At 38.4% G+C, this 15781-nt stretch overlaps 1 protein-coding gene across 6 annotated transcripts in view; it reads left to right on the forward strand.

Annotated features, from left to right (window-relative positions):
- Nucleotides 1-15781, forward strand: part of MAST4 (microtubule associated serine/threonine kinase family member 4) — a 599104-nt gene that overhangs the window by 530467 nt on the left and 52856 nt on the right. For all 6 annotated transcript variants that reach the window (XM_055086603.1, XM_055086600.1, XM_055086601.1 and 3 more), the window contains 6 exons: nt 1004-1161; nt 3111-3186; nt 5014-5223; nt 8991-9092; nt 11504-11636; nt 15359-15426. In XM_055086603.1, coding sequence (XP_054942578.1) covers nt 1004-1161; nt 3111-3186; nt 5014-5223; nt 8991-9092; nt 11504-11636; nt 15359-15426 — 747 coding nt within the window. The remainder of the gene's footprint in view (nt 1-1003; nt 1162-3110; nt 3187-5013; nt 5224-8990; nt 9093-11503; nt 11637-15358; nt 15427-15781) is intronic.

Consider the following 15781-nt stretch of genomic DNA (forward strand, 5'->3'; position numbering starts at 1 on the left):
CTGCATTGTGATGCTGCAGTGTTTATGAAGTGGGCTCTTAGTGTGGCAGGCTTTTTTTTTTTTAAATAAAAAAACCCTGCTAGAATGGAATATTCAAATGAGGGGAATCTTTCAAAATATGCTTATGCTACCTGTGTTTCCATTACTCAGACATTTCTCATCTCTTTTGTTAGAATGCTTAAAGGGTTCACCTCTCAATAAAAACAAACAAAAAAGGCAATCACTTTGCTTTATAGTTGTATTTCTCAGATTGATTAAAAGCAGCGTTATTTAGCCATTCACCTTTTCTACCTTACTTTGCTCCAAGTGGTGAGTGACAGTTTTCAAAGAGCAAATCTATACTCAAGGGATAAAAAACTCACCAGCATTGAAGGTTTTTTTTGTTGTTGTTTTTTTTTAAAAAAAGAAGCCTAAGCCAAAGAAGACAGAAAGAGAAAATTCCAATTTTTAAAACAATGGCATTAGTAAGACAAGTATCTTCTTTATCCCCTCCGCTTTTTACCCAGGACACATATTGATGGAAATTGCATCAAAGGATAACATGATTTGTAAAGAGAGATCTCATTACCTATTTATGACCGTACATCACAGAATTCATTTTATGTTACTTAGCTAAAAGTCACAGTGTTTGTGGCAAGTGGTAGAAGCAAGGGTACCATGTGAACTAATCTGTCATTTAATGAACCTAAATCTTATTCCAATTGTCACTTTCTTGCTGTGGCTTTGACTGGGTCCTATCCATTTTCAGAGCCTGGGTTTTCTCCAGAGAGTAAGCTTTGGTTTGGAAATTATCTTATAGACAAATGAGATGAAATATGGAAGCCATTTTGACCTCCCAGAGACAACATCAAGGTATACACTGAGGCACTAGCTATTGTAATTATAACATGGAAAGGATGTAGTATAAAGTGGTGATATAACAAAATTTAATGCTGTGATCTCATATTCATTTAAAGAATTTCTTTCTGAGATAGTCATAAAACCTCACTTTGGTTTGTTTTAGTCATCCTGCTCCTCCCAGGAGAAGTTGCACCAGTTACCATATCAACCAACACCAGATGAATTACACTTCTTATCAAAACATTTTTGTACCACCGAAAGCATCGCCACAGAGGGCAGATGCAGGAATACACCCATGCGCCCCCGTTCCCGAAGTCTGAGGTTTGTAGCCCTGCTTGAAAAATGTCAATGAGTTGGATAATCTCTTTTCAACCATTTCAAGGGAAGACGTTTGGTCCTGTAATTCATATATGTGTTAATTAATTTATGAACTACTATATATAGTTTTCCATCTACACGTGATATTGTGAATTACCATTGAAAGGCATCTTAGTATTTTTCTTTTAAATTCTTACAATTTGCTAATTGCTGTGGTAGCAGTAACCGTGATGGACTACAGGGACCACCTAGAGAAACTTCAAGCCATTGGAAATTTCCAGACCATCTGATTATGGTGCTACATCAATTAATATTTTACGAGGAGGAGGCTTGGCTGAAAAGGAAGGACGGCACGTTCGGGTTCACATGTGGAATTCAGATTCCGCTTTACGAAAAGCCACCCAGATCTTTCATTCTTTCTTCCCATCACAAGTCTTACTTTCTCCAAGATTATGAGCAAATTGTTAGGAGTTTGTATCCCTTGTATTTTGTGGGTACCATATGTAGTCCATTTGACATTGAGTAGAGCCAGTTTTGTTTTGGCCTTGTCTCAAAAAATTACGTATATCACAGTTTGGCTCTTCAGGAAGCAGACTCTAACATAGAGACCAGGATGTTTATTAGGGAGTGCTTGGGAAGTACATCAGTGGGAGGTGGGGAGGAGGCAGGATTTGGCAGAGGGAGAAATCTAGCTGCAGTGCAGAGCTGACAGCTGCAGCCAACCCCACAGGGAGCTCTAGGGATGACACGACCCATCAGAGCTGGCCCTTCCTTTATATCCCTGCCTCAGTCCTGGGATGTGGTACCCTGGGAAGGACATGGCCTTGGGTGAGGGGGCTCTGTAGCTGAGGCCATCCCTGAAGGGACTGGCAGCTGAAGCCTTCTGCAATCCCAGCAGCTGGACAACAGGTCCTTCTCTGCAAGGGGAGCAGGGTAGTCCTTCTTCAGGTCCTCCCCAGTATGAGGTCTTCATGCTGTAGAACTGGTCCGCTTTGATATATTAAGGTTTATTGTAAAACATAGTTTGTCACGTGTTCAGTTGAACATCAAAGTTTTCTGAGAAGGGTTTTCCCTTGGTACCTTTCTTATTTAGTGTCATATAGTAAATGCAGCTACATGGCATAATTGTGTTAGATTATTTTGAGATATGGAATAAAAGACCAATTTTACGAATTCATTTAGAGCTGTATTCATTCAATACATATTCATTCATCACATTTTACCACATGGGTGCCATTTTTGGTTTTATGAAAGGAGTTCCTAGGATATCTGCTGCAAGCAGCCATGTCCTCTGAGGAATATATAAACTCACACTGAAATTGCCTGACTGTATACCACTAGGAAGGAGCAGGCACCTACTGTTGAAATGGAGCAAACACAGAGTTGTATGCCTGTGTTTAGTACTGTACACAGTGCCTTCCTCAGCATCCCAAATAAATATTTGCCAGGCCAGAAAATGGATTTCAGTGGTGACACCTGTGCCGTGGAAAACTCTTAAACCTCTTCAGTGGTACGTGGCAGAGCGCAGGTGTATGATGAAAGTGTGAAATTATACAGTTCAGCATGCCCTAGATGTTGCTGTTTGTAGCTACCCTGTCTTCTTTTATATTGCCGTTCATTAATTGGTTTCTAGAACCACACAAACGCATGCTACATACAAAATATAATCACAATTTAAGAACTTTTTCTGAACGTTTATATTGTAGCTATAATTAATTTGCAGCATTCCACCTCTGGAGCTTTCTTTATGAACACTCTTCGGGGTTTCTGTGCGTTTGTGAGCATGTATGCGTGCGTGTGTGCTAATGACTGATTTTGTAGTGTATCACCTAATATACTTTTCTTACAAAGACTGCATAGTACTTTTGATGCAACCAATTGTTTATAAATGAAAAGCTTATTTTCATTTCATGCTGTGACAAGTTTAAAAGGGTAATTTGCTTTGCTTGCAGCCCTGGACGCTCTCCCGCCTGCTGTGACCATGAAATAATTATGATGAACCATGTCTACAAGGAAAGATTCCCAAAGGTAATGAGTTGAATTGAAGATGCCTAGCATCTAAACAAACGGGCAACCTAGGTTTAGCGTCTGTAAGGTGTTTGTCATGGGAAGTAATGGTCCAGTCCATTGATGAGTCTCTTTATAGAATAGCACCATAGCCTTCTTTAGAAAGATAAAATCACGAAACAGTTTTAAAAGCTGCCGAGAACTAGCCACACATTCCGTGGGCTGCACTGGCTGTACCGTGAATCCCGCCGGTTTCCCTCCCCACTGGGTGAGCCTGCCGAGGTACTCCAGAGAGCGTCAGCTTTGCAAGGCCTCTGGACCCTGTCACCCCTTCTGCCCGTGTTCTGGGCCTGCTGCTGTATGGTCACGCAGAAATTGGTTTTCTTCCTCAGAAACCTGTAAACTGGTACGTGTCACAAAAGTCTTTTACTTTTTTCACCTGATTTTTCTATTCTGTGGCTTCCAGTCTCTTTAGCAATCATACGTCTAACCCTCTTAGAAGGAAAGGTCCAGTTGCAGTGTCCCCTGTTAGGCCAGCAATTTGGACTGAGCCAGAGAGGCCTTGGCGAAGGGTTGTTGCCGGATGCCCTGGCTGCAAGGAGCTCCCGTCACCTCGTCTCCACAGCTTTTCCACCAGCGCGTTCCTACACATTTGGGAGAAGCAATTTCTCCATTCTGTTCCTGTCCCTCCCCCATCACCTTTGTAACCCTAGGCAGTAGAGCAAAAGGAAATCTTTGGCTTCATAAATCAGGAGTAGAGTACTTATTATTTGTAATGAACCCAACATTGATGTCATTGATTACAGCCACTTTAACCGGTTATCACACGTCACTTGTTCACCAGGGAAATAGATCCTGACTATACTAGTTAATACTGGTTAGGATTTAGAAGGGAACAGGAGGCCGAGGGAGTCTCCAGCATATACAGTTAATGCAGGCAAGGAACATTGATTAGGCACTCGGGGATCCCAGAGAATGAAATAAAAGTTGGGAAGGAAATTTTAGATTTATGTTACCAAGGGAATCCCCTTGGCCATTTGCCCATGATGTAGCTTTTTGAGGTATGAGTAAAGATGGTATAGGATGCTTTGTTCCTAGTACATTAAAACACAGCCAAAGGAACAAACTCTTGGCCCACGCTGTGGAACTCCAGCAACGATCCTGATTTTTGAATAGGTAAGAACAGAGCCACAATATTTGATATTTTTGGCAATCTATCTGAAAGAGCCCAAGATCTGAAATGAGAACACAGCGATTCACAGGTACTGAGTTATCTGGAGAAGCTTACATGTACCACTTTGCGTTGGATAGGGCAGAGGAAAAAAGTAATGATCACCCTGGGAGATTCAGTTTCTCCTGTATACCTCAGATCCTTTTCCCACATGGTGAGGCTACTGCTGCTGCTTCTTTCTTTTTTTTATTTCCAAATAGCCTTTATTTTTTAGGTTCGTGGCAAAATTGAACAGAAAGTACAGAGAGTTCCCAAATGCTCCTTGACCCTACACATGCACAGCCCCCTCCCATCAACATCCCCCCCCGAGCCCAAGAGTGGTCTATTTGTTATAATCGATGAACCTATACTGACACATCGTAATCACCCAAAGTCCATCGTTTGCATTAGGGTTCTCTGTTGTGGGGTATTTTCTGTGGGTTTTGACAAATGTATAATGATATATATGTACCATTATACTATCTTACAGAAGGGAGGCTTCTTTTAAATTTAATTTCTGGAATTCTATTTAATAACTTGTGGAGGTCTCTGTAAATGCTAGATAAATGTGACTATTGAGTTGTTTACATATATGTTTCCTTGTTTTACAAATGTGTGTGCCTGTCGTCTCTAAACAGGCTACAGCTCAGATGGAAGAGCGCCTGAAGGAAATAATCACCAGCTACTCCCCGGACCACGTCCTCCCCCTCGCGGATGGAGTGCTTAGTTTCACTCACCATCAGATTATTGAACTGGCTCGTGATTGCTTGGATAAATCCCACCAGGGTCTCATCACCTCACGATACTTCCTTGAATTACAGCACAAATTAGATAAGTTGCTACAGGAGGTATAGACCCTACACCTTATAAAGTCTTCTGATTTGTTTTGCTTTTCCCCTGAAACAAGAAAAATTTTATGAGAGCATTTGCTCAGCAAGTTTTTAGCCATGAGACAGAGTTCATATTCCAGGGAAGCGAAGAGGAAGAAGAAAAAAAAAAATTCATTGCTACTTGCTGTGAATTGATTCTGGTCAACATTTAGAGTAATGGAAAGTTAATGTTAATAACCTTTACAGGAACCTTGGGTCCCAACAATCTATGGCTGTAGGATAAGTGGATTGTGAAGGATTTTGAAGCAGTGATTTTTTTTTTCCCTCCTTAACCATAAAGTTAGAAATTGCCTGAGTGTATGTACATTATTTGATGATGCTATCTAGTTCTAATATCTGGAAAAGCTAAATGGAAAATTTCTGGCTTCTTCCAGGCCATGTGTCCTATTAATTAACCTGCAGGTGGTTTTGGGTAGTAAATGGCAACTTATATTTTCATTAGTGTCAGTTTTTCTTCTAACAAAATATCCAATTTCTAAAAGGACAGATAAACACAGGCCCCTTCCAGGCCTAACACTTGCAGTCCTAGCTCCTGATAACACCCAGGACAGGAAGGGAGTGTGTATAGTGGAAAGCAATTAATGCATAATATTGCTGTCCTGACTGAAATTGATCAGCCACAGCCTACAAGTAAAACCTATTTAGCCGATATGTTTGGATATATTGTATTTCTGTATCCCATCGGCATACATTATGCCCATGTAAATAAAATCGTAGGCGGTTTTCTCTAAGCACGATTGTGTAAATAATTGCATGGAACTGAAGGAAAATATTGGCATCCTAATTTTCTGGAAATCCATCTGTCCTTCCTCATACTGAATTTAGTTGTGGCAAGATGAGATGATCCCTCTCTGACTAGCAGCCACCATTTTTCCTCCCTTTCCCATTCTAAACCTCCCAACAGAGTTTTCTATGCTCCGTTCCCATTTCTCACATTTCAACCTCTTGCAGCTCACTAAGGGAATGTTTCTCAGACTGTCTTTGAATGAACACATTGTCTTCGGGTTTTGTTGTCAATTTCCAATTTGTCATGGACCAATTCTACTGTAAATTATGATGAAAATTAATTTACCTCTGTGAGATACTTCTTCCTTAATTCCATAGTTCATTCCCAGGCTGTGTTAAGTTCTGTGGTTCATTCCTTCATAGGCATTCCCTGAAAAGGGTAGTATCCAAAGCTGAAGCTATTTACGTTGAAATCCCCCACTTAATTTTGTTTCTGTATGATAGACTTGGCAGGTTGTTTCATGGCAACTAAAAAAATCTTAGGGTTTCAAAAATCATCTGAATGCACCATGTAATAGATTAACATTGTTGACTTTCAGAGAAATTTCTCTCTTGGGCAGAGAAGCGTGTATACGTGTGTAACATAAAGAGCGTTGTCAGGTTTGAATAAGGATGTTTTCTTGTTTATTTTCACAGATAAACATTTTCCTTCAGTCCTTTTGTGAAAATTAAAACTGTCTTCAGAATCACATTCACAGTGTCCTTCCAGAGTTTGGAGCTAACAGGTCGCAGGGGAACTTGCTCCTTTGGATAGAATCACATTGTGAGGCCTGGCTTTGCCTTCCCGTCGATGCAATTATTGTCAGTTCCCAGCCATGACATTGTGTGCCCGCCTAGCCTGTGTCCCCGCCACTGTTCCCATTGTCAATCCTTTGCACACTCAGGCCAAGTCCCCCTGAGGTTGAGTAGCTTGATTTAACTGATGCCTTTTTAAAGTCCTGAGGTCTAGGTCAATTCCAGGGGAACGCTTTTATGTCTCCATTCTTTTTTTCACTTAGGTGTATTTAGCCAAAGAAAATAAAATGCACAGGAAGCTATAACCTACTCTCAAATCTTAGTCTCCATATTTTTTATACTGGCCAATACTTACAGTACAAACACAGGGAATCCAGGAATGCTGGAGCTTGCTGCCGGCAGCCACTAAACTATTTCTCTTCTCATGCTGAGTGTGTGGTTTTGTTTGGTGTTGTTTTAACAAAGTTCCCATCTCCCCTATTGATAGTAGACAGAATATTATTTGTGTTAGTATAACTCATTGTATGTTTTGGCCTTGGTTGCGGCTGATAATTCTCAGAAGTAAGAAGTTGGAATGAACTGATTATTATTACAATTTTTGAAATGGAATTTGTATAATCTGAGCTATTTTTAATTTTTTAAGATATAAAGTTCTTGTTTCTCCTTGAAGAGACCACCAAAACATGTTTAGGCTTTTTAGATTTCCTTTATATTCCTTAACTTTTAAAGCAGTAATTATAATAGTAAGAGGATTATCAATCCAGAAGTTAGGCGGGTTTTTTTTTCTTCATCTTTAAGGTTTTCTGTTTAGTTTTGATTAAGGATAAACTATAAAGAAGACATATAACCTTATTTCTTGGCATTCACTGTATCTTCCTAAATCCGTTTTTGTTACAAAACAAAAAATGAAAAGAAAACTTAAAGACAGTTTAAATATTATGTATGTCTCCTCCTATGTGTTCTGACATCCTTACTGGTTACTAGAACCTATAGTTATCGTTAACAATTGGTTGTCTTTAAACACATTCTATTCTACAGTTATTCATTTTCTCTGTGTTTTGTCTTTTAAATGTTAGCTTTTGGGGTTTTCCTGTATATGGTTTCTCTACCTGTATTTTGGAAAGTTGCCTTTGATTTAATGACTTAAATTTAGTAAACATACTACTTCTAAGTATAATCATTTTTCATAGATTTGGTCTGACACTTCTTTTTATGGGCAGGCTAGTTCTTGTCAGAATAAAGCACCTTCAGGAATGATTTTAAATGTTTATTACCATATCTATGAAATTATATTCTATTGCACCAACATCACCTTGATGCGTTTTTTTAATCCTTGAAGGAAAGCAAATCATAAAAATTAAGAAAGCCTGAAAGTGAGCATGTGTAGAAGTTTACATTTAAACTTTTAAAACTTTGGCTTTATATCTGCCTTGGTACAGATTTACCTCATTTCTTCAAAAAATATTGAAAATTAAAATGACTGTTAATAAACTAAGTTCTGTCCTCAGCATATCTTTTGTGCTTAGGTTTCACATGTTAGGCAACATGTAAAATAAAATTTTAGAAGATTTTGAGTCAGTTAAATTTTACTGAGTTGAGTAGGTATTATTTATTCATTATGTGAAATCAAATTCATATGTACGTATCCAAGTATAAACAGTATTCACCTAACATTTGAAATAAGCAGTGTACAACTTCTTACATATTATGAAATAACTAACTTACAGGCTAATAGTGTTGTATACATAAAACATATTTCATGAATGTGTTAAATGCCCAGGTTAACAAAATCAGTCCTTCACTATGTTCCCCATTTCATACATTTAAGAAGTTACATCTGGAAAATCAAGGCTCCTCATCAGCTGCCCACTCTACTTGTACCATGTACTCAATGTGTCATAAACTTTTAATGTCTACTTCACTCATGGTTTACATTGAGAGCCCTAATATTTGATTTTTAACACAGAGAATAAATCAAAGCTTTGCAATTAAAATTTAGTTGATAGAGCCATTTTGTAGATATAGACGTTTAATAGTGTCCATTTATGTAGAGCTAATGTCTGCTTATCAATTTTTTAAAAGTATTTTCTAAGTCACTTAATTTTTGGATATTTGCAGTTATCTAATTAGCACGCTTTGCTGATTTTCTTTCCCATTGAGCGGAGCAACTCTGTCTCATCATTCTTTTCATTGCTTCCTCATAGGCTCATGATCGTTCAGAAAGTGGAGAATTGGCATTTATTAAACAGCTAGTTCGAAAGATCCTAATTGTTATTGCCCGTCCTGCTCGGTTATTAGAGTGCCTGGTGAGTTGCCCCTCGAGGTGATTTTGTTATTTATTGTTAACTGTGGGAAAGCAGGGACCACCAGAAAGCTCCAATTGCATTTGGCTTCAAAGAGCTAAATAGAAAGAGTCAAGAGAAACAGCAACACGTGAATGTTGATGACAACAGCCGTGTGTGCTTTTTCTTTTCTGGTTTTCAGTAAAAGTTCTAGGACTTGTGTTGTGTTAAGAGATAGTTATATCACAGTCTGGTCAAACCTAAAAAATGATCATGAAATAATGTGCTTGACTTTATCTCAGCATAATTTCTATGTTGTAGCTCATTTAGAACACTCGCTGTACCCCGCTTTTTTGGAGGTGCCAAGATGCAGAGAGAGGGAAATCAGAGATACGATATACGGTGACCTGTGGTTATAATTGTTACTTTTAAAATGTGGCATGTTCGAAATAAGTGTTAGTCAGCAGTCCATTTGGAGAATACAGTATGGCCTTATCCAGACCTAAAGGAGTAAGACTTTCCAAGATTAGCTTGTTTTATCAATTATACTTTCTTTAGTCAGTGACCATCTTCCTGTTTTAAAATCTTTGCTTTATTTTATGTAATTTTGATTGAGATTTCAGTCAACACTGAACAAAGACGAAGCTTCGAACATAAGAATAGTTTTATGGGGCTTAATGTAGTGTCAAAACTCACTTTTAAGTTTCGCTAATAGTTATTTATAACACTGAGTACAATACAGCTTTTCAGAATTTTACGTACACATATGTACAGACATGGTGATATTGCTTTGGTTTTGCTCTTATTTTAATTAAGATTCATAGTTTTCTATAACAGTGAAATGTTTACAGCCCCATAAACATTATACCTGTGCATAGTGAGATATGGTGGAAGGTGAGTCTGGAGGAGAAAGGTAGGTGTGTGGTGGAGGAAGGTTTTCCATCAATGGCCGGGACCCTTGGAATCCCAGAATCAAAAGCATCATTCAGCAGTGAGTGTCTCTGGAAGGATAAAGGGAAAGACAAATACTCAGGATTCCTCTGGGGAGGAGAACTGTGTGACTGGCAGATCCAGGCAGAAGACTGAGTTTTTCCTGCTCTTCCTGTTGTACCTTTTGAATTATGCACCACAGGCTTGTACTTCCCTGCAGTTGTTCAGTTTGGGGGAAAATACCATTTAGCATCAAAACTTGCTTCTCTGGACGGCAGCAGACATGCTAAGAGAGATGTTGCCTTAAAAGGGGAAATGACTTTTTTTTTTACAGTAATCACTCTTAATCAGAAGAGAAACAGTAAAAGTACATGTAGCCTATCAAAGATAGAAACAAGTGAGCTTAGAAGTAGATTTGAAGATGTTGCTGCTTTCCAAGATGTTTAAAGCTCAAATGAAACTGGAGTTTGAGAGGTTTAGGGAATGTTTCCCCCAACCAGTCATCTTAGGCCTGTAGTCCCAGGCTTGCCTTGTCTCTGGTTGTAGGTTTATGTAAAGGGTACTGAGCGTGGACATTGGTTGGGCTTTACTCCATTTGTAGCATGCTTTTGCATATGGCCTTTAGAAATACTTGAGTAATTCTCAGGTGAAATACTGAGATTCCACAATTGCCTATCTGGGGCACTAATCGAAATGAGAAAAATTCTGGGAGTGAGAGGATCTAGGAAATATAACTGAAAATAGTAACTGTGCTTTAAATCTGTAATTGTTTACAACACAGAAATCCGCGGCATCCATCTAGAGTGATGTGATCCTAAGATTTTTTTTTACATACTAGAAGCAACAGACAGCAAAATAAAGCAAAATACTTAGGAAAAACGTGTTCCCAAATTTTTACTGAAGACAGAGGTAACTGGAAGTACTAATTTCATATTTTTCTTTCTTAATGTTCACATTATGTGAATATTAATAACTTAATTTTAGAGCTCGGTGATAAAATTTGGGGATTTTTCTTTCTAATATTTTTGGACACCTCTGTACCAAGGGAGTTTCCTACAAAACCTTTGAGAAAAAATGCATCCTAACATTACTTCTTTTGTGGCTATTTGTATAGAGAGAGAAACTGAATCTTCTGGATGAGATTCACAGGTTTTTAAAACTTTACTAAAAAGGCACAATTAAAAATTCCGACCTGTTCATTTTCAATAAGATAGATATCTTAAGTGGAGCCTAGTACCTTCAAAGTCACATTACAGGAAGTTGGAAATGGAAATTATCTTTGGGTTATCAAGTATTTAAATGTATTGTCTTAGAATATGATTAGGCTTTGAATATGAACTGAAAATTATATGCTTTTTAAATGAAGTAATCCATCTGTCTTCTTTCTGTATAAATAACTTATTACCATGTGTATCCAGCAATTTTACTGTGAATGTGGTTTATGTAATAAAACCGCAGACAATTTTGGCTCGAAGAAGTATCCATCTCTGTTTGTCTTCTGCTAGGAATTTGATCCTGAAGAATTTTACTACCTATTGGAAGCAGCAGAAGGCCATGCAAAAGAAGGACAGGGTATTAAAACTGACATTCCCAGGTACATCATTAGCCAGCTGGGTCTCAATAAGGATCCTCTGGAAGGTGAGTACCCTGATTGGGCTAAACTTTTACTTGCTTAGCCACCGTGGCCTCATGGAAAAACTTAGTGGCAAGTCTTTATTTTTTCCTCATGTTTTGGCTCTATCTATTGAAAAGGCCAAATTTGGGGACCAATTGTAATTTAAAGGAAAGAACTATATGTTGAATTTTGTGTTTAACTAGAGTAGGGAAGAGACCTTGAAATCCTAGAGTCTTATCAGCCTAACAATTCCAGAGCATCCAAGAAGGGTTTAGATTTCCATCTTCTCTGGGGGTATTTTTTCTCTTGCAGAACTCCTTTGGATTCTTCTCAGGGGTGCACATTTTGAAAATGTTGGTAAATGAATTAATTACATTTAATTTAAAAGTGACATTTAAATGTAATTTGGGAGTCAGGTAACTGATAACTGATGATTAACTTTAAATCAGGTTCAGTGTTCGTAAATCTATTTTTACTTACTTGTCTCAGAAAGGTATGAAAAATAGTAATATACTGGAGAGCCAGTTAGGGGGAAATGCTTTTTAGAACTTATACAAGGATTTCTGGTTGATTCAAATAAAAACAAATAGGTCTAATGCTATTAAATGCAGAGAAGAGGAAGCACCCTGTTAGTGATTTTTTTTTCACATCTGATATTGGGAAACCACTCCTTCCACCACCTTTTCCTGTTCATTTTTGTTTGGGATTGTCATTTAAAACACTTAGGTTAGGGGCTTCCCTGGTGGCGCAGTGGTTGCGCGTCCGCCTGCCGATGCAGGGGAACCGGGTTCGCGCCCCGGTCCGGGAGGATCCCACATGCCGCGGAGCGGCTGGGCCCGTGAGCCATGGCCGCTGAGCCTGCGCGTCCGGAGCCTGTGCTCCGCAAGGGGAGAGGCCACAACAAAGGGAGGCCCGCATACCACAAAAAAAATAAAAATAAAAAATAAAACACTTAGGTTATATACTGCCTGAAAAGACTCAAAAACAATCATAGACTCCTTTATTCAAAATTGTCTTCCTGGTTCACTAAGTTGAATTTGCAAAGTGTTATATGCTAAATTGTTTGTGATGAAGCTAAGTGTTGGCAGATATTTTCCCATCTACAGCCGGGGAACCTGCTGCTCTCTGCCTGCTCTCCTATTTCCCCTGCTTTATTTGCTCTTATGGCCATCGAATCTTTGCTTCCAGTGAAATGATGCATGCATTACTGGGAGATAATGCCAGATAAATTTATACTGTACTGAAAGCAATACCACAACAGATTCATCACTTATCAGAGTCTGGTGGCTGCTTTTCTGAAAAGTTCCCTGGGGAGAGATTTTTCCCCATAGCTTTTAAATTACCATCTTTACCTTTTTGAATCATGAGTCTTCAGAAATGGTTTAAATCACTGAAATAAAAAGGGCAGATGTTTAATGGTATTTAGATGAGTTTTAAAAATCTCTTCAGGCATTACAAAATGATGCCTTAGCTTCCTGCTTCAAAAGCTGACTGTTGGTTCCATTCCATTACTACCCACTGCTTACAAATAATATGTATTTCCCAGATAATAGTTATTTAGCAGAAACTCTATTTAAAACAGAACCATCTTTTAATTTGTTTTTTTTATGAAAGTAATTGGAGTGGGGGAGACTGTCAAAGTATATTACGGTGACTTTTCACGCCGGCAGAGTTAGTTGTGTCACCCTTTGAATTGTAGACTGAGTGAGCTCTTCACAGTTTTCTTACCTGGTAGTAAATATCATTGTAGGCTGAACCTTTGGTAGGTGAATGATCTGAGGCCCATTTATATGCCTTTATTGTCTTTAAAACATTTTAATAGTGATTTTTGACAAGTTTCTTGTTTAATTATACAAATCTGTCACTGGGAGTTGTTTTTAACTTTCAACACTTAATTTTCATGATTCAGATCTGAGGGTAATTTTTAATCTGTTTGCTCTAATCACTTAAAATGTGATTATTGCAAACTCTGATCTACATTTGTTTCCCTTCCTGTCATCATGGACACCAGCAGACCTAAAGCCTGACCTTTGAAGGTTAAGAGTGAGAGTCTGGAATGGGACTACCCAGAGTGTCAGTGCAGACTGTGTGACCTTGATCACGCTATGATGAGCTTCTTTGTGCCTCGGTGTTTTCCATAAAAACTGGATAATGGTACCTATTCATAGGGTTGTTTTTAGGATTATATGAGTTCACCTCCGCACCTAAGATGTAATAATGCTTAATAAATGAATAATAGTAAAATTGCCCCTTTGAGCCCCTCCAACTGAATACATTATAGTCTACCTCCTAGTCTATAAATCTAAAGTGCTAGTCACATAGGACGTTGAGGTCATTTGAATGACACCAAGAAAGCACACAATTTGTACTGAGCTCATTTTTAATTCCTGAACTTCCTCTGTAAGTAAACTGGGATAGTGTCAATTTCCAGTTATTTTAGTTTCTGGAGTTAATTCTTCTCTAAAGACAGCACTCCATTGTTGCTTTGCTTCATGTGTTTTATGTGTAATCTCTCCCCAGAAGGGATGATTATATTTATAAGAACATGAATACATAAAATTTTGAGAGCCTAAGAAATAATGTTAGATGCACACAAAAAAATATGTAACTAAAAACTATAACCTTTTATTATACACGTTCGATTTTCAAAAATTAGAAAATTCAAATTACCTGTGATCCTACCACTTAGAGATAACCCCCTTCTAAAGTTTTGGAGAAAATTTTTTCATGTTCTTTTTTTTTAATAAAACATGTTTTGTTTTTTCTTAAGTGTGCATTGTTTGATAAAGATCAAAATGAATGGTAAAATAAATTAGGTTTTCTCATTTACTTATGTAGACTTAAGGATGCATTCCAATGTAGGTTGAGCAATGAAATGCTTTGTCTCTTAACTAGACCACTAGGGTAGAATTTAGGCTGGTGTCAAGCATGTGGCATCCGGCCTAGGACTGACTACTTTACATGATATAATTAATGGTAATAAATAACAGTCAACATTCAGCGAGCACTTAATTTTTGTTAGTCAGCATGCTAAGAGCTTTACATGCATTATCACATGTGATACTCATAAAAAACTCCAAGAGATAAACGACATTGTTCCCATCTTACAGAGGAAGAACCCAAGGTTAAAAAGCCACTAGTAAGTGCTCTTAGTGGTGGCAACTCGAGTCTTTTCAACTCCAAACTCCTCTTAACAACTACCATTGCTTCCTTGCTGACAAGCTGCGGATTCTTATGTACTAGGAGGGCTAGCTCTCAGTGGACGTGAAGGAATGGAGCAAGGCATGCTCATGACAACCTGAGACTCACCTCTGAGCTGTAGTCAGTGCATCTCTGATGCCTGTCAGAGCCTGGGAAACTTGCCTCTCTTGAGTATCTGATTACAAGCATAATGATTGAGCCCCCAAACCCTTTCCAAGCTGTGGTGACTGGGTCAGCCAGTGAATCCTGCTAACATGAGCAGAGGCCCAGCTCTAAGTAGCTGTGTCTATGTGTTCATAAGAAATGGAGTTCTAGGAAAACGGGCATGAAATGAATAATTTCAGAATATCAGTATCAGTTGTTGGTTCTTGCCATTTTGGAATTAAGATTTTCTCATGTGTACATTGGAGTATAGAGTAAATTCTTCTTTTTTTAATATTGGAGAAATTGTGCTTCTTTTGTTTTAGCATAGTACTCTTGTCTAGTTACAATTGTCCTATTTCTCTTAAACTTAGCTTTTTTTTTTTTTTTTTTTTTAATTTAGAAATGGCTCAGCTGGGAAACTATGATAGTGGGACAGCAGAAACACCAGAAACAGACGAATCAGTGAAAGTAAGTATCTTTCTCCATGAAATATGATGTTGGTTTTTCTGTTTATTAGCATCTGGAGATTTTGGCTGTGTTAATTACTTTATTTGTTCACCACATATTTATTGTGCTTCTATATGCAAGGCACCAGGCATACAGTTTTAGCCCCTCTCTTCAAAGAGAAACAAATTAATAAAGAGAAATCATGCACAAAAAATCAAAATGAGAAACTTGAATAAGATCTATAAAGAAAAAGGGCCGGGGCTTCCCTGGTGGCGCAGTGGTTGCGCGTCCGCCTGCCGATGCAGGGGAACCGGGTTCGCGCCCCGGTCCGGGAGGATCCCGCGTGCCGCGGAGCGGCTGGGCCCGTGAGCCATGG

This window comes from Physeter macrocephalus, chromosome 8 (assembly GCF_002837175.3).
Source record: "Physeter macrocephalus isolate SW-GA chromosome 8, ASM283717v5, whole genome shotgun sequence".
In the NCBI taxonomy this organism is placed as follows: Eukaryota; Metazoa; Chordata; class Mammalia; order Artiodactyla; family Physeteridae; genus Physeter; species Physeter macrocephalus.